The following is a 20,290-nucleotide window of genomic DNA, read 5'->3' on the forward strand; positions in this document are numbered from 1 at the left end:
AAAAAAAATCCAAATGCAATTGATGTTGGCATATTTGATCAGGATGATAATGAGGGTGATGATAACATTGTCATTTGTCACCATTGAGGAAGATGACCAGTGACCACTATCATCCAAATGCCCATGATTCATTTGATAACATCCCTATCTAGTCTCCAGCTCAACAACCAAAATGTTGGCTTTTGTGGGAGCCCAAACCAATAAAGCACTTCATCCACAAAAGTCCAATCCCTGTCACTGAAGTCCTTAGTTTGTTAAACTATCTGCATGTCCTTTTCAACATGTGGGTGGCTGGATGGGCCCAAGGTCAATGTCATCTTGATTTGCACCATTTAACATTGTGCCCTCTCATCAGCTTTTTCTACTAATGCTGCTGTTCGTAACTGAGGTCTTATGTCCACTCTCATATTAATGAAGCCATCCTTACATTTTCTTTCCCTGATTCAATTAAAATATAATTTACCAGTCTATACAGTTGTCTAACTCCATCACATAGTGTAAATCGTCAGTCATCATTTCTCCATCTATACATGTATTCTTTGCCAGTGCTAATTTCTGTCCTCTTAATTTCTCAGAATGTGAACCTTCAATTGCATTGCTATGTCTAGAAAGATGTTTTTGGCAGCCAAATCTGCATGAATGTCAGTAATACATACTAACTTGTGTGGGAAGGCCAACTATTGGAATATCTGGACTGTCAGTTTTACATATTTCTTTCACTTCACTAATATAACATATATATAAATTACACTGGTCAACTCATTTTATTGCCAATCGTAATATTGTGATTTTGGGCTAACATTGTGGTGCTGATTCCGAATATGACATTGGATTTGCTAGATTTGCTTTAACTTTTTTTGTTAATTGGTACCCTATTGCAAGCATTAAAATGTAAACAATTTAATGTCAGGCAGAACCTACTTACAAATCACATTGAAATTGTCTCAAATTATACAAAAGTAACATCTGAAATACATAATGGTATTTTATTCGGTATAATAACAGATAAACATAGTAAGCTGATTCAGAGAATTATAATTATTGCATAGGAAAACACTATTTCTATGATTTTCTTTTATGTGAGTTATCAGGACAATTACATTGGAGGCTCCAGCAATAGTCTGTCATCATGTGTCTGTTCCATCTGCCTTGATAGCTTACCTCCATCACCTTTATATCTTGATGAAACCTCTCTCCTTGTTCGTCACTAAAATCACTAAGATTATCTGGAAATATGGCTGTGGAGAATGTGTACTTTTATGCTCATATTAGTATCCACATATTAAAAGTTTGCGAGCATGTTTTGCACCAGTTCTTCATAATTGTCTGCTTTGTGGTTCCCCATGAGGTTATAGATAATTGAGACATAACTGCACCAGGAAGAAGTTTAAACACCATTTATAAATTTTGTGAAATTAGAATCCTTGATAAGTTTCCGAATTTGGGGGTCATCAAAGATTCCAGATTTAAATTTTTCCATACTTAGTCAAAGGAACAATCTACAAATGTATTTGAAGCAATCGACTTCTTTGTCCAAGGCCTTGACAAATTGTTTCATTATTACCAGCTTGATATGGAATGGTGGGATAATGATTTTTCCCTATCAACTAATTGACTTTATTCTTACTTGAATCACTCTGTATACACAAATTGTCTCTACAACCACTCTGTATACAACTTGATTTACACTAATTAGTTGCATACAAATATACTACATGGACAAGAAACAAGAAATATACAATAGAAAATGCAAACTGCTCAACTGCCAACTGACTGCTGCTTGGGTGACCAATCACTTATTTACGGAGGGGGAATATTCTAGAATGATTACGTAGTGAACAGCTACAATATGCACGTGTTATGGCTAAGTTCCCTATTAATTGAGTGTATCCATAATTTTAAAAACTAGAGCCAATTCGAAAAAACTACATTCATTTTTGAATTCAGCAACCACAAAATACCCTAAATTCTTTCAAATATCCTTAGCTACTAAAAAAATGTTGTTGTTGGACAGTGTTATTTACATTTCATATTTATAAATATATGGGTCTTTGTTACCACCTCTGCCAAATATTTACCCCAGGCTTGTGCAAGGTGAGGGTTTCAGTGCCACCACTGCATTTTCAGGTCACCTACTCTAGGCCCTGTACTCAGAAGGCACAGGCAATTGGGCTCCAAACACCCGTATCAGACCAAGGAAACCTGCACTTTCAGGGCATCCTAAACCAACTATAGGTCAGAAACTACATTTGAGCTTAGCCAAAAGGAAGACTCGAGATTGACATTTAAATCTCAAACTGGACATGGTAACTGGATGAAGATATACATGGTAACTGACATATATATCAGAGTTCCCTTATTTGATTTACAAGCGCAGCGTTACGTCACAGTGCTACATTAACCATTGCATATGAGTAAAACAAGCTCCGCACTTGGCTACAGATGAAAGCATTGCCCATTGAGACGTTCGTAGTCGTAGTATTTGTTATACTCTTTTAGTATTGGTGCAGGCAACCTTCATTTATCATTATCAACATTTATTTATATAGTGACAGCAAATTATGCAGAGCTTTACAATTGGGTATCTACCGTCCAAATATCTGCTAATGCACCTTTCACCTTACACTAAATTGTTTTTGTTGTTTCATTTATCTAATGGGCTTGCTTCAGTTGGTGGCATGGCAGATGACATTTTTTTTTGCAGCTGCAATGTTCAACATGTGGTCGCTGTATGTATGTCTAAATTGTCAGAAAAAAAAACCTCTTTTTCCCGCTTAATATAGATGCCACTGAATGAACCTTAAGAACTTGAACAGTATTGAAGAACAAAAAATGTTAATTTAATTGAATATAGTAATTTTTTGGACGGGTTCTGCTGCTGAGCCTCACACACAAACACTCAGTTTTTTTCCCTTTTAATACAGATATCACTACCCCACACAAGATTATGTTCACTAGAAAAACTTAACATTTTAAAAGAAATAAATCTAATTGTTTTTTGGCTTCTGGTTATGCCTTAAATGCCTTCATTATCCTCTTATTCTGTTCTCAGTAGAGATGCTCGGGCTCGGTTCTTTGAGAACCAAGCCCACCCGAACTTCGCTGATCTGAGTACCAAGTCGAGCCAGCTCGGTACTATTGTGTGCCCTCGGAAGTGAAAATGCGGCAAAACGTCATTGTTGCGTCGTTGCATCTCGCGAGTTTTGGATTCTATAAGTACCGCCTGAATTAATATGATGTTAGGATGAAGTTTGTTTTCAATCATACTTTCAATTGCTTCTCTCTAGTACGTTTGATCACATACTTTCTTTTTCACTGGGTTCACCATCTCCAACCCACCGAGGCACCCAGGATTGGTCTTCGTCTGATAAATAAACGCATCCCGGATGGTCAGCGCTCGTCGCCATGTATTAGCTGTAGAAGTACCATAGTTATCCAAGTAATGGGGTGGAGCGATCAAAGGAACCATAACTGATTTAATGAGCCATTCTCAGTTTCACTGTACCGGCCATGTGCTCAGGGTGACGGCGATCTCCTCGTCTTCATCTTCCAAATCTTCGTCTGCAGGGGCCGGTGACACACCCATTTGTTTTCTCAGGTGTCTTAGCTGTTCTTTAAACTGGACATATTTATCATCCTGCCTCTGTTGGGCTTAAGGCAGCTAAGCTTTTGGTAGCTTGTTTTGTGGGGGCCTGAACAAATCAAGCACTTCAGCTACAAAAGTGGCACTCCTTGTCGCTGGAGTGCTTGTTTTGTTAAACCGTACATATCCTTTTCAATATCTTACAAGGGTGGGCGGGAGGGCCTAAGGACAATTCCATCTTGCACCACTTTTCTTTTTTTTCTGCCAGTGCTCTGTGGCAATGTTTCCTGTGAACTGCCATGTGTTTGTGCTCGCTGCAGTTTTTGTCTGAAAGTGGATGAAAATAATATTGTGACCTATGAGGTGGTCAAAATTGACTGGAAATGACTGGAAATTAGTGTTATTGGGGTTAATAGTAATGTAGGAACAGAAAAAGAGCAAAATGATGTGATTTTAGCATATTTTAGCAATTTTTCTAAAAAATCCAGATCCAAAACCAAAACACGCGAGGGTGGTTTTGCCAAAACCAAAACACAAAGTTAATCCAGATCCAAAACCAAAACACACGAGGGTGGTTTTGCCAAAACCAAAACACAAAGCTAATCCAGATCCAAAACCAAAACCACTTCACAGGGGTCAGTGAGCATCTCTAGTTCTCAGATACACTCGTTATAAAACTCGCACTTTTATGCACTTTTCCATAAATGATGTTGCCTTACTCAGTATTTTGACCACACTAAATAACACTTAAGGTTTACAGAATTATTTATGCAATAACCACTGTATCTCAGCAGTACTTCACAATATATATTCGCTATAAATAACCAATACTCACAACATTTGTATATATTCAAATCAAAGTATTTTACTGTTAACATAGAAAATCCTGCATTCACAGTTCACACATATATCATAATATTGTTCAACATAACATAGTATATCAATATAAAATTAACCCTAGGTTCACCACCTTTGTTTTCCTGAAACTAGCCTTGCACTATTTTCTTTACATATGTATCTTTAGTAGGAATTAGTATTTATAACATTGATTTAACTATCACAGATATCAAACAATAGCTATGCAGTTATATGTATATAAATAGTTAAATCAACTTTACAAACACATATAGCTTTATAGATATATAATTATCAATGATACTTATTAAATCCTTGTATCCTGGATCCAATTCTTTGTCTGCAATGTAAGGAACGTTCCTGTAGTCTTTTTCAGTAGTGTAGAGTATATTTTCTGTAGTGTAGTGTATCCCTATAGAATAGTGCATTCCTGTAGTATATTGCCTGTTCTGTAGTGTAATATATATTTTCTGTAGTGTAGTGCATGCCTATAGAATAGTGTATTCCTATAGTATACCCTTTTCTGTAGTGTAGTGTGATGCAGTGCCCGTTGTTCAGGGGCAGGGAGCAGAGAGAACAAGGGGAAGTCCTGGGTCTGGGTTTTATAATCCAGACCCAGAAACTCCCAGCCTCCCCAGTGGCAACGTGGGTGTGGTGATTCACCACACACATGTGGACGCTGTGTGTGTGGCCAGGTGTGATGATGTCATCACCCCTGATGTCTCTCCCCACTGTGTATGTGCCGACTTGAGTGGGCACAGACAGTAGAATTCTGTGATGTAACTGCACATGCGCCAAGTTGCAGTGTAGCCATGCAGGCGCCGATCTCGGTACCTGCATGGCGACGGTCATCATGCGTGCTTGTCATCGCGCCCCCCCTTTACAGCTAATAATAGTCATACAGCAACAGCACACTGTTTTTCTCCACTAAATATACTAGTTAGTTCAGAATGATCTCTAACTCGGTCTAAATGCTGACACTATATATATACATTAATAACAACCAGTAGCCACTGCTCCATCTAAGCTCTCTGACAGATTTAATTTAAAACCAATGGATCAGCAAATTATTCTAGCTGACTGATCCCTACAAAACTGCTTTACAAATACTCACAACTACTCTATTGTTTTCTCTGTCCCTTTTTCACCCTGAACACTAATTTTAAAGCAGAGCACTTCAGTTAACAGCCTTCCAATATGCTGTCTGTTCTAAAATGGCACATGAGAAAACAAGGGAAGACTATATATAAAAGATATAAACTCTCACAAGTTTTTTTATCAATATTTTCCCGGAAACTACGTTTTGCTTCATTTTGTGATCTGAAGTTGGCACGTAAAACCAAGTCATGACTCATGTTTCACTCAGAACGCCAAATCTCAGATCTGTTGTATTTTTTCGAATCCGAACTGCTCATCTCTAATATAAATATTAGTAACAGTGGGACCACTGTATATAAATATTAGTCACAGTGGGGCCACCAATTAAAAACAATAATACCCAATATGTGAGGGACGAGGCACCACCCACTACCATTATTCATTCAATTCAAATGTGAGACATTGACAGGTTTCTACAAAATAAACACACATTTTCTACAGGTAGTGAGGCATATGCCAGGGCCTGGTACACTGAGATTATTGACGGATTGAATAAAAATAGAGCTACTTGAACATTTTCTGTTTCTCCTGTATGGATTTTATTTTGTTTTGTTTATCTTGTTTTCTTTCAGGCAGTTCAAGCTATAAATGGTCACCAAGGAATGAACCCAGAAGAATTCACATCAATGTTGTTCCACAAAATTGACGTCAATGGAGATGGTAAATATTAGAGATTTGTAAAGTTACAGGGGAATTTCATGGGAGTCGAATTTTGTGGTGGAGCTAGGCATTCCGCAGAGGTGCACAATCATGTCTGCTTTTGCTTCATCACTTCGCAAAATGAGCATTCAGCACTTTATTGGTAACTTCAGTGGAATTCCGGGTGTCACAAAAATGATGGTCAAATTCCATTGTATAAATGTTCAAATATGCTGCACTCAAATACCTAATGACCCAATTACACAGAATAGTAGAATTGTTATAAAATGTCTATAGTAGATATATTTAGGTAACAACCTTTAAATTAATTATTTTTGACAAATGATAATGTTGAAAAAAATACAACACACTCACAGAATATACCAAGTTACTAGTCTTATGTCTCTCCATTTTCTCAAATATCCTCCATTTGTATAGGATCTAAGTGCTGCTATAATCACCCTGTGGATAAGAGATAGAAATAACAGCATTACAGCAAGTTGCATGTGCCGCAGCCAAGCAATTCACAGAGCCAAAATTTGCGATTAATTTTAATATGTTTGGGGTCATATGTGGTGGGCTTATGAGTGGTCACACTTCACTTCTGATTAAAATTAAGATTTGTGTAAACAGTTGTGTGTTAAAAATAGTCATTTAAGTAAACATTTTCTAATGACCTACTTGTTTCTTTTCCCCGGGTGAAGGGGGCCTTCAATTTAACTACTGCTGGTAAAACGTCACCCTTTCTGAAGCCACACATTTAAGATATGATAATGTTAACAGAAAAGATGGAGTTTTATTTTTATTGTAAATTTGACTCTTCTGAAGCCAATAAGGAGCATCACATATAGGTTACTTATGATCATGAAATTATTTACACGTACTTGACTAGCTGGCATAAGCAAAATATGAGGATTGTTTAAGGGCTTCTTTCCAGAAATCAAAATGGGAGGGTTAACATAACGTACTTGTTCAAATAATTATAGGGAGTAATGAGGCTCATTGTTACTCCAGACTACAACAGACAAAGTTCATAATATCAAATAAACACCATTGTCACTGGATTTTTACATAAAAATCTAATTTATTTTTATACATTTCAGTGTATGGTGTACAAACTTGTAACTAAACATTAGAAAATGTTAAATTTAAGAGTAAGTTCATATATATTGGTGCATGCAATATAATGGGATATATTTGTCCAGAGATTATTTGACAACTAAAAGCAAGAAAAAACACAACTTTTCCATGGGAAAAAGCATTTTGTCTATTCTGCAGCACATCACATTACAATACAAGCATTCTCATAGGCTGTCTTTTTATTTTTAGGGGAGCTGACGTTACAGGAGTTTATCAGCGGAATACAAAAGGATACCAGTCTTTTCGAATTAATTTCAAAAAGTTTTGATCTTTCTAATGTGTTAAAAATAATACAGAATGGCAGACGGAAAAGTATCCCATAAAAAGAGTGTCTCCTATATAGGATTTCCATCTGTAGGTAACCGTCTTTCTTTAAGGTGGTGTCTATTTACTGTGTATGAAGATGTCTTGCTTTATGAGGATTTTTCCATTGGTTGTTCAATGATTATTTTAAGTACAATGGTAACAGAGGAGTACAGTAAGAGTAAAGCATAAGATTTATCAATTTCAAAGCCTTGATTTGAAGGAATAAATTATATTTCATGTAATACTAAACAAGACTATGCCAGGTTTTATCAGGCTAGGGAAAAGTAATCTCTTAGGTATTAATTGATTCAAATCCAGTTTAAATGAATTTAAAAAGGATTGACTTCTATCTGGATTACATAAGAATAGAGAAGATACTGTCTGACCTTTTGATGTAACTAATCACTACTTAAATTAGCAATAAAACAGCTCTGCTCAGCTTCCAGACCCAAACAAAGGTTTTTTGATAAGGTCATTGCGATTATGACATGATGAATAAAACCATGGGGAACATTTCAATGTTTAATCTTATTTAAACATACTTAGTAAAATAACTATCAATGTTAATTGATGCTACTGAACATAATTTAATTTTCCAATAGTCACATATTGGAATTATATATAACTGTTGCCTATATATGTTAAACTATTCATTATGTACCTTATCTAGCATTTGTTTGCATATATATATATATATATATACATATATATATATATATATACATACACACACACACACACACATACATATATATATATATATATATATATATATATATATTGTGCAAGAAAGTAAATTTTTTGGCTGCAATATAGGTTTACATTAAATAAGGAGGATTAATATGTGTTTCAACAATAAAAAAATATTGTTTTTATAGATGCTTTACACAATGAATTAATGTTTTGAAGGTACAAATACAACTTAAGTACATTACAATAAATATAACGAAAACAGGATGAAAAACAGAATTGTCAAACTGAATAAATTCAGAATAAATACCACATTTTACATTAGATAGACGAGTTCAGTAATGCCAAAAAAGTAGCTAGTACTATATGCCTAGGTAATAAAGGTCAATACTATGATCTCTCTCGGGCAAACACCATTGTTGTTCTTATGTAATTTCCTGAGCTCTGGATAAGCAACACCCTATCAAGAAAAATGGCATTTAGCTAATTGAAGATGATTTTCCCGTCTGAGTCTACCTATTTACGTGTCTCAGTACATTAAGCCTGTTCAAGGCTGGTATACTATCTAGACTATGTGCCACCTGAAGCACTTGTTTAGGCTCTAGATTATATTTTTAATATAAACTTACTGCCATTTACAATAGCCCAGTAAGCAATATGGTTTGAATAATTGGGCATTTACCTATTGCATGAATTGCAGTGAATGCCAAGAAATGTGCAAATATATGCACTAGAAAGCAACAGCTTTTGACAGAGCACACTATGGGCCTGATTCATTAAGGAGCATAACTGGCGTCATGTTACGTGTAATGTGCACAATTACTTTGCGCTTACCCAGAACCAAACCACACACCATAGAACGCAGCAACGTTCAATTCATCTTCGAGCTCAAAGGACACTTACTACAATCTACGTTTTCAGGGGAGGAGAAAGGAAAGATGCATACAGTCACTGTACAGTAAGGGCTTTCTAATCTCGAGCGCACACAATAGAATTTGATTTCAGCTTCATCATCATCATCATCTATTTATTTATTTATTTATCTTCTTTTTCAGTTATGGTTTTTCCTCTGTGGAAGATGTAGGCCTTTGCGAAATGCGAAATGGGAGTACCAGGCACTCTGCGCAGGAAAGCCGCTTAGTACAGCCTTCAGAAAACTTAAAGGCCAATTGTATTACTCTCTATTCACATTTTCACCTATCTAATCAGATGTTGCCTTCACTCCACCTTGTGCATTGTCTTAAAAAGGATTGTTCCTGTTATATTTTCTTTTAAAATTTTTGATCACACCTTTATAAATTGTGATACTTTTCCAACAAAATTTAAAACATAATTTTAATCGACTTAATTTTTTAACCATTACACGGCCTGGCAGAGGGTTTGATATTGGTTGTGATGTTAAATATTGAATTCTTCATTTTAAGTACTAACCGCTTATCCTGTTCATTCTACTTCTATCTGCACCTTAAAAAATATGTACAATATCTTTTTTCCCTATTGAGGTACTACCTCATGTTGTAACAATATTTCTTATTTCTAGTCTTCATTTTATTTGTCAGTCTTTGCATGGGTGGCAGCCTTTTGGTAGCACAAATGACAAAGTGATGGCACAGAGCTGGTCATGCCACATGTAGTTACAGTGTAACTTTATTTAAAATATAGTAGCAGTTTTAATTGATTTTATTCTTTGATTTCATTATCAAAATTATTTATTTGTACATTAGACATTAAACTGAGTAAATTTAAAAAAATATGGAAAAATGGGGGTATTCTAAAACTTTTGACCGGTAGTGTGTGTGTATAGATAGATAGATAATGATGACATATTGCTTTTTATTATTTTTATTTTACAATAATACCGTACAAACATTTATTTATTTGATGATTGATTGTAGCATGTCTGTAATGTTATTGTTTTGTATTTTGCTATATCTGCCACTGTTAATACTTATATATGTATATTGTCTTATTGTATATTATTTGAGATTTTGATTAATCTGTCTGTGCTAAAAAATAATACAAATATTTATTCAAAAAAAGAAATTAGATAAAAACAAGAAAAATACACTTTAATTCTTTCAAATTCTTTTCAGACATGCAATATATCACAAATGTTTATATATTTTTATTTCCTCTATGTTAAGGTTCTGTATGAGTCTATGTGGTAGCACCTCCTATAAGGACATTTATAAAGATAATAGTATAATAAGCAGTGTGGTTATTTTTCCTTAATTTGCAAATTGTGACACAGAACTATTATATTAGATTATTATACTAAAATACCAGGAAAAGTTGGTGTAAAATCCGTGAAAGTGTAAACTGAGGGAAAGTCTAAAACACTTAAAATTTAAAGTAAAATGCGCATACAAGGCAATTGGACACACTGTATTATTCTGCCAAAGAATTTGCTCTAGCATAGTGTTATCCATGATAATAATACCCATACATAAAATGTTACTGTAATGAAAATAATCAAATTTGTGTTCATCTGAGAAAAGACATTAAAAAAATATTTGTAACTTTTGCATGAATTAAAATCAGAGCAAGATGTAGCTTCTCTACAGAGGGACTGGAGGACTGGGCGGCCAAATGTAATATTATTATTATTATCATTTATTTGTTAGGCGCCACAAGATATCCGCAGCACCGCACACAGTACTAACAGTAGACTATACAGGATGAAACCATACAGAACAATGAACAAAAAGTACCAATACTTCAGAAACTCCGGCTAGTCATATGCAGTAAAGACGGAGTGGAAGAACAGGTATGGAGACAGGAGGGGAGGGGGCCCTGTTCATACGAGCTTACATCCTAAGGGAGGGTAAAAAGACCAGGCACAAGAGGAGCCAGTTGAGGCAAGAGGAGAGAAGGGAGGACGAGCAAAGGGAGGAGATGGGGGTTAAGTAGATGGTTGGTAGGCTTTGAGGAAGAGGTGAGTTTTGAGTGCACGTTTGAAGGAGCACAGATTAGGAGAGAGACGGATGGAATGAGGGAGGTCGTTCCAGAGAAGTGGGGCTGCACGGGAAAAGTCTTGGATTCTGGAGTGGGAAGAGGTGATAAGGGTGGAGGAGAGGCGGCGGTGGTTGGTCGAGCGCAGGGAGCGGGCAGGAGTGTGAATGGAGAGGAGGTTAGAGATATAAGGGGCAGTAGAGTTGGAGAGAGTCTTGTAAGTGATCATGAGGAGTTTAAAAAGGATTCTGTAGGGGAAGGGGAGCCAGTGTAAGGCAAGGCAGAGAGGGGAGGCAGAGGAGGAGCGGTGTGAGAGGAAGATGAGTCTTGCAGCCGCATTGAGTATAGAGCTGAGGGGGGAGAGACGGGAGTGGGGGAGGCCAGTGAGGAGGAGGTTACAATAATCAAGGTGGGAGATGATGAGTGCGTGGATGATAGATTTGGTGGCATCCTGAGAGAGAAAAGGATGGATGCGGGCGATGTTGCGTAGTTGGAAGCGACAGGCTTGGGCAAGGGAATGAATGTGGGGGGCAAAAGAGAGAGAGGAGTCGAGGGTGACACCCAGGCAGCGAACTTGGGTGAAGGGGGAGATGGTGGTGTTGTTGACGACAATAGAGAGATCATCGTGGGATGGGAGTCTGGGCGGAGGAAAGACAATGAGTTCAGTTTTAGAGATATTGATTTTGAGAAAGTGCTCGGACATCCAGGAGGAGATGGCTGAGAGGCAGTCGGACACCCGAGCGAGGAGGGTGGAGGAAAGATCAGGAGAGGAGATATAGAGTTGAATGTCGTCAGCATAAAGGTGATAATGAAGACCGAAGGATGAGAGCACCAAGGGAGGAAGTGTACAGCGAAAAGAGTAGAGGGCCAAGAACAGAACCCTGAGGGACTCCTACGGGGAGAGGGTAGGGGGAGGAGGAAGAACCAGACGTGGATACAGAGAAGGAGCGATTAGCGAGGTATGAGGCGAACCAGGCATGGACAGAACCAGACAGGCCGAGAGAAAGAAGAGTTTGCAGCAGGAGGGGGTGGTCCACGGTGTCAAAGGCTGCAGAGAGGTCAAAGAGGATGAGTACGGAGAAGTGACCCTTGGATTTGGCTGATAGGAGATCATTAGTAACCTTGGCCAGGGCAGTTTCGGTAGAATGGAGGGGGCGGTAGCCAGATTGGAGATGGTCAAGGAGGGAATTGTCCGCGAGGTGCCTGGTTAGGCGGCTGCAGGCAATCCGCTCAAGTAATTTGGAGGCATAGGGGAGAAGAGAGATAGGGCGATAATTAGCAAGAGAGGTGGGGTCAAGATTGGGTTTTTTGAGGATAGGAGAGATAAGAGCATGTTTAAAAGAGGAGGGTACTACACCAGAGGAGAGTGATAGGTTGAAAAGGTGTGCTAGGTAAGAGCAGGCTGTTGGAGAGAGAGAGCGAAGGAGGTGGGAGGGGATGGGATCGAGAGGGCAGGTAGAGGGTGGAGAGGAAAGAATAAGGGAGCGAACTTCTTCACCGTTTGTAGGGCTGAAGGAGCACCAGAGTTGGTTGATGGGGGGAGGTGAAGCGATGAGGGTGGCGGGAGAAGGGGAGGAGGAGATGTTCAGTCTGATGGCCTCAATTTTGGAAGAGAAGAAAGTGGCGAAGTCAGAAGTGGAGAGGGAAGGCGGGACAGAGGGGGAGGGGGGGAGGAGGGAGCTGAAGGTGGCAAAGAGGCGGCGGGGATTGGAGGACTGATAGAAATGAGGGACTTAAAGAAGGATTGTTTAGCGAGGGAGAAGGCAGAGGAGAAAGAAGAGAGTATGAATTTAAAGTGGAGGAAGTCAGCCAGGGAGCGAGATTTCCTCCATAGGCGTTCAGCAGTGCGAGAGCATCTTTGGAGGAAGCGGATGAGTTTTGAGTGCCATGGTTGGGGAATAATGCAGCGTCAGCGGATAGAAGAGGCCGGGGCAACACCGTCCAGGGCATCGGTGAAGGAGTGATTGTAGAGAGAGGAGGCCTGGTCGGGACAGGCCAGGGAGGGAAGGGGTGAAAGGAGAGTTTCGAGAGAGGAGGAGAAGGAGGTGGGGTCAATAGCATCCAGGTTACGTCTAGTGAGGGTGGCTTTGGGCAGGAGCAGGGGAGGAGGACAGAGTGAAGGAGAGGAGGTGGTGGTCAGATAGTGGGAAGGGAGAGTTGGAGAAGTCAGAGAGATCACAGCGATGAGAGAAGACAAGGTCAAGGGAGTGACCAAGACAGTGGGTGGGGGAAGAGGTCCACTGAGTAAGGCTTAGGGAGGAGGAAAGGGCGAGAAGTTTAATGGTGGCGGGGTCAAAACAGTTGTCAATAGGGATATTAAAGACGCCAAGTATGATGGAGGGAAGGTCAGAGGAAAGGTAGGTTGGGAGCCAGGCAGCGAAATTGTCAAGGAAAAGGGAGGAGGTGCCTGGGGGGTGGTAGATGACGGAGACACGGAGGTGGATGGGGGAGAAGAGACGGATGGAGTGTACTTCAAAGGAGGAGAAGGAGAGGGAAGGTAAAGTAGGAATGACACGAAAAGTGCAGTTAGGGGATAGGAGGAGACCCACTCCGCCTCCTGGACGCTCGTCTGGTCTGGTGGAGTGGGTGAAGGAGAGGCCCCCGTAGGAGAGAGCGGCGGGTAGACTGGTATCAGAAGATGTAAGCCAGGATTCAGTGATGGCAAGAAGATTAAGAGAGTTGGAGATGAAGAGGTCATGGATGGAGGAAAGTTTGTTGCAGATGGACCTGGAGTTCCAGAGGGCACAAGAGAAATAGAGGGAGGGACGAGGGGAGATGCGGATGAAATTATCAGGGTTGATGGAGCGAGAGGGAGGGTGAGGGGTGGGGCAGTGAGAGTTGGGTAAGAGATAGGGGCTAGGGGAGAGGATGGGTATAGGAAAGGAGCGGGGCGGGGCGGCATGGTGAGAGACAGGGGGGACTGGGAATGAGAGAATGGGGCAAGAAGAGGGTAAGGGCAATTAGTGCCGAGGTGAAGGCAGCAATGGGGGCCAGAAGTGGGCCAGAGTGGTCGAGTAATATGAGATTTAACATAGACAAATGTAAGGCTATGCATTTAGGGATCAAAAACAAGCACGCAATCTATAAATTAAATGGGATTAATTTAGGGGAATCTAATGGAAAAGGATTTGAGAGTGCTCGTAGACAGTACACTTAGCAATAGTGCTCAATGTCAAGCAGCAGCTGCAAGGGCAAATAAAGTATTGGCATGCATATAAAGGAAATACAGTGTAATTTTGCCACTGTATAAATCGTTGGTAAGATCTCATCTCGAATATGGAATACAGTTCTGGGCACCACTCTATAAAAAATATATTTTGGAACTAGAAAGGGTTCAGGGAAGGGCGACAAAAATGATAAAGGGTATGGGGTCATTAAGTTATGAGGAAAGGTTAGCCAGTTTAGGCATGTTTATTTTAGAAAAGAGGCGTCTAAGAGGAGATATGTTTACTGTGTACAAATACATTAAGGGTCAATACAAAGAACTTTCCTGGGAACTTTTTACCCCAAGGACTATACACAGGACACGTGGTCATCCCCTAAGGTTAGAGGAGAGGAAGTTTCACAACCAGGAAAGAAAGGGGCTCTTTACAGTAAGGGTAGTCAAGATATGGAATTCACTGCCAGGAAAGGTTGTGATGGCAGATTCAATAGATATGTTTAAGAAAGGGTTAGGCAAATTTTTAGCAGAAAAGTGTATCCAGGGTTTCGACCGTTAATTAAAATGAAGGATAGTAGTGGATATAGGGATAAAATAGGACTGCAATATTGGGTCTGGAGGGATTTTTCTCGATTGAAACAGATTTGTAGTTGCTTAATCTGGATCAATTTCCAATATAAGTGAGGTATCGCAGGAGATCCAAAATAGGTTGAATTTGAGGGACTGGTGTCTTGTTTTAACCTCATCAACTATGTTACTATGTGAACTATTGTACTGCTTTGCAAAATAAACCTGCTGCATAGATATATATATATTGTAATTAGGTATTTTTTGTGATGAAAAAAAGTAGTGTAAAATAAGAAAAATGGGCCCTTAACTATACATTATAGAATGAGAACACCATGAAAAAGTGAAAAAGGTCATTTGTAAAATCAGGGAATGTAAAATGGCCAGAAGTGATTAACTGTATTAGAACATCAATGTCTGTGTGTTTAAATCTGTTTAACTAGTGATTTTATGTGGTAGCATCACTTCAAAATCTTAACTTATAGTATTATATATTACATCAAAATGGGTGAGACATTTATCTCATAAACATCTGTACAAATAAATACGTTTTGTTGTTGCTTTGAGTACATTTGTAATTTCAAGGGAAGCATTTGATGGTAATTTGGAAATGAGCTCTCAAAGGCTTAACATGTTAATAGAAATTTGGTTGAATTCCAATTAATAACCTAGGGGGTTAAGTGTAATTAATTAGCCAACTGTCTATTAGCACATGCTCAAAAAGCAAAATCCTACAAAATTAACTTGGAGTATGTTTCTAACTAACCTCATTATTGAGCTAATTTCACTAGTGCTACTGATAGCAAGCAACAATTATCCAAAGGAATTTGTAATAGCTTTATGTTGTCATTTAATATGTATGTTAATATGACACAATTTAATATTTTCAAAAGTACCTGTTTGAGATATTAACAAAGTTTGAGTCTATATTGGACAGAGTTAATTGAGGGGTATGGGGGGGACTAGAATAAAATCCTGGTATGGTGACATTCCCCTATACTCAGGGGCGGATTGGGAACTTAAAGTGGCCCTGGAAAAAATTATTGAAGTGGCCTCATGTGGGCGGGACCAAAATAACTGTAGGTGTGGCCAACACAAAAGTAGGCGGGATATAGAACTACTGGAATTTGGTTGTAGTAACATTTAGTAACACCTAGATGTGATGACTTTACACACAGTGGGTCATCTCTAAAGCAATGCAGGGCAAATGCTGCCAATCCTGTGTCATAAAATTAAATGAATCCTATTACATTATCTGCGACTGGTTTATGCCTCTTTGCTCCAACTTGTTTAGTTGCCTACTAACACATCCTTCCAACATTCCCTTCATAGAAACATACCTGACTTTCTTTAATAAGTTTAACTATTATGAAAGATGTTAGCACAATCGTATTTGATCAGTCTGCCAGAGCAGCATATGAGCACCTCATGTACTGTTGTTTCCCTGACATCATGAGATGCAAACTACCAGTTAAATCTCTCTCTATATATAATATATAAATATGTGTACTGTGTGTTTCAAAAATGCTTTACTAATAATCCTTATAATAGATGGCTGTCCAGGTGCGATCATCACAAAGGTGGAATAGCATCTGCAAGAAAACACTTCTTTTGCAACAAATGTGTATGAGCCCTAAATGTGCCCTGTGATTGTGGGTAGTTTGACTTAACAGTGCAGGGAAGGTTGACAGATAATGGTGTAAGTAAAGGGGAAAGATATTACAAGTGTTTGCTGGTGATATACTAAGTGCAAAGGAGGCAGGATTAATGATATTGTCAGCAGGGCCGTAACTAGGGCTGTGCGACAGGGCGCAATGCTGAATGGGGGAGCAGTTTAGGAATATTTTAGGATCATTTGGTTAAAATTGAGGGCTTGGGGGGCAGCATTTGTCTTTCTCGCCCCAGGGGCTAGAATTCTAAGTTACGGCTCTGATTGTCAGTGCAATGGGGGCTGGCCATACTTTCAACAAAGTGATCTGAGAATGGGACCAGTGCAGGTTAGAATGAGGCAGTGGAATCAATGTAAGAACCCCTAAAGTGTGAACAGAGCTGGAATAAGGGTCTGGGGGGGGGCACTTATGATAGGGGGTTTATCATTTTAGATACATTTTAGACAAATACACAGGCAAAACCTTGTGTACTACTGTTAGATACACGCAGCTCTGCCTTCACGAGCAGTACAGTGTGAAGTGGGACATACCTCCCAACTGTCCTTGCTGTCTGACCTAATCCTGACTAAGCGAGACAGTCACCCAAATTCGAGACTGCCCCATCAGATTCAGGACAGTTGGCAGTCAATCCTGCTCTCTCCTACCTGTTCTTGTCACTTTCACCACCTGTGGCTGCTGGTTTCTTTAGATCAGTTACTGCTTGTCTGGATACTGGAATGCTGGAGGCCCTATTTTGAAAAAATAATGGGTACATGAAAATTAGAAAATGCCAAACAGCCCCAGCATTAAATCAATAGCACCCGCATTAAATCAATAGCACCCACATTAAATAATTAGGCCTCCCTCCAGACCCAACATTAAAATAATAGTATACACATTTAATAAGTAGACCTACTTCCCTCCAATCAACCCCAGCAAAAAATGAATAGCATTTACGTTTAATATTACCATTTCCCACAACCATCCCCGGCATTAAATAATTCATTTTCACATTTAGTAAATAACTCTCCTCCCCAAACTCAGTCCCACCTTAAATTAATAGCCCCCTATCACACCAGCTTTAACTTAAAGGTCCCGCCACCTCATCTTAATTTAATAGGCCCCACTATTTAATGAAATAGCCCACAAATAAATTAAATCGCCCCACCATGACCCCACACATAAAATAGCACACATTAAATAATTAGCCCCCCAGCTAAACGCCACCATTAAATTAATAGTCTACCTTCCACCAATTTGTTATTAAGACAGCCCCACTCCCTTCCCTCATATCACACATTATAGCAACATACCCTCCTTTCCTTCACAAATTATAGTCACCCCCGTTCTTCACACTCCCTATAGTTTAGTATAGGCAGCCCCTGCACCTTCCTATAGTTTAGTATAGGTAGCCCCCCACCTTCCTATAGTTTAGTATAGGCAGCCCCCCACCTTCCTATAGTTTAGTATACAGGCCGTCCCCCCCAACCTTCCTATAGTATATAGGCAGCCCCCCATCCTATAGTATAGTATATAGGCAGTCCCCCCCTTCCTTAAGTATAGCATATATATGCAGTCCCTCCCTTCCTATAGTATAGTATAGGCAGCCCCCCTTCCTATAGTATAGTATAGGCAGTCCCCCTTAGTATAATATAGGCAGCCTCCCCCTTAGTATAGTATATTATTGGCAGCCCTCCCTTAGTATAGTATAAGCAGCCCCCCATTAGTATAGTATAGGCAACTCCCCTTAGTATAGTATAGACAGCCCCCCCTTAGTATAGTATACACAGCCCCCCTTAGTATAGTATAGGCAGCCCCCCCTTAGTATAGTATAGTATAGTATAGTATAGGCACCTCCCCTTAGTATAGTATAAATAGCCCCCCCTTAGTATAGTATAGGTGGCCTCTCCTTAGTATAGTATAGGTAGCCCCCCTTAGTATAGTATAGTATTGGTAGTCCCGGTTAGTATAGTATAGGCAGCACCCCATTACTATAGTATAGGCAGTACTCCTTAGTATAGTATAGGTAGCCCCCCTTAGTATAGTATAGTATTGGTAGTCCCCCTTAGTATAGTATAGGCAGCACCCCATTACTATAGTATAGGCAGTCCTCCTTAGTATAGTATAGGCAGCCCCCCATTAGTATAGTATAGGCAGCCTCCCTTAGTATATTGTAGTATAGGTAGCCCCCCTTAGTATAGTATAGTATAGTATAGGTAGCCAGCCCTTAGTAAAGTATAGGTAGCCCCCCAATAGTATATTATAGGCAGCTCCCCCCTTAGTATAGTATAGCAAAGGCAGCCACCCCATAGTGTAGTATAGGCAGTCCCCCCTTAGTATAGTATAGGTAGCCCCCCCTTAGAATAGTATAGCAAAGGCAGCCACCCCATAGTGTAGTATAGGCAGTCCCCCCTTAGTATAGTATAGGTAGCCCCCCCTTAGAATAGTATAGGCAGCCCCCCCCTCACACTTACCTTCAGTTGCTCTGGCCGGCGTCTCTTCTCACATCAGGCAGGCAGACAGGAAGTGAAGTCAAACTTCCTGTCTGCCGAACAGCACTGTGGGAGCCCAAACAGCAACAGGCAGCCTAGCGATTGGCTGCCTGTTGCTGCCCACTGAACACCAATGTTTTAGATTGCTTCCCTGTATGCGCCCCTCCCACAATAAATTTGAGGTGGCCTCCGGGCGGCCTCGATATGCCATCGGCCTACTGGAAAACTTCCCTGTAAGGTCTATGGCCAATCCGCCCCTGCCTATACTAGTGACAAAGTCAGTGGTTTAAATAGTAAACACACACACTACAGTGCAGTTTGATGCATAATCTATATATATGTTTTAGAAATTAGTTTATTTGTAGCATTCGTTGCTGAGGAATCATACAGTGTACATATTTTGTTGTATATAGAAATGCTTAATATATTTTCAGGACTCTAATTTTTTTTTTTTGTCTTTAAGACTTCTTAGAGTAGTTGGTATTTATTTTTGTGTATATATATTTCCACTACAGAAGCAATCCTGAGAAGACTGGGACAGACATTTCTGATGGATGCTTTTATATTCAGTGTGCCAGAGACATGGCCAACATTTGGGCCCCACCAGACATCTTCAGCATTTAGGCAAAAGTAGTGTTGATCATATCTCAGATCATCAGTGAACTTGCATTTTGCATTGTCTCGTTAGCCAAGCACTTGTTAAATTTTAATGATCCAGTTTTGTAACATCACTTTCAATATAATCTTATATTAGCAAGATGGCAACACTACCCAATATTTTAAATAAACCTTTATTACACCTAATCACAGACTGACAATCTGGCATATCTGGCAATTGGCAAGAGGGTCAGTGGACCTGATACTTTTAGACTAGCCAGGTCTCTACATGAGAAATGGCCTTCTTCTTAAAATTTGTCAATCTCCCAGTCCTACTTTAATTACAAACCTCTGCACTTGTAGTGGCTCAATTCAATAGACATAATCATGAGCTTCCAAGTGAACGATAAAACTCTCGGTGACATCTTCAGGCTCAGCATAACTTTTTTGGCTTTAGCTGCATATACTAATATAAGCTAGTGTGTCCATAGCAGGATTACTG

General features: G+C 39.5%; 1 protein-coding gene across 1 annotated transcript in view; it reads left to right on the plus strand.

The window, feature by feature from the left end:
* GUCA1C (guanylate cyclase activator 1C) overlaps window positions 1-10,210 on the plus strand; it is a 64,276-nt gene extending 54,066 nt beyond the window's left edge. The window contains exons 3-5 of the mRNA XM_075198114.1: window positions 6,169-6,256; window positions 7,565-7,733; window positions 9,427-10,210. Coding sequence (XP_075054215.1) covers window positions 6,169-6,256; window positions 7,565-7,698 — 222 coding nt within the window. The 3' untranslated portion in view covers window positions 7,699-7,733; window positions 9,427-10,210. The remainder of the gene's footprint in view (window positions 1-6,168; window positions 6,257-7,564; window positions 7,734-9,426) is intronic.
* Window positions 10,211-20,290: the final 10,080 nt, after the last annotated feature.

This window comes from Mixophyes fleayi, chromosome 2, assembly GCF_038048845.1.
Source record: "Mixophyes fleayi isolate aMixFle1 chromosome 2, aMixFle1.hap1, whole genome shotgun sequence".
Lineage (NCBI taxonomy): Eukaryota > Metazoa > Chordata > Amphibia > Anura > Limnodynastidae > Mixophyes > Mixophyes fleayi.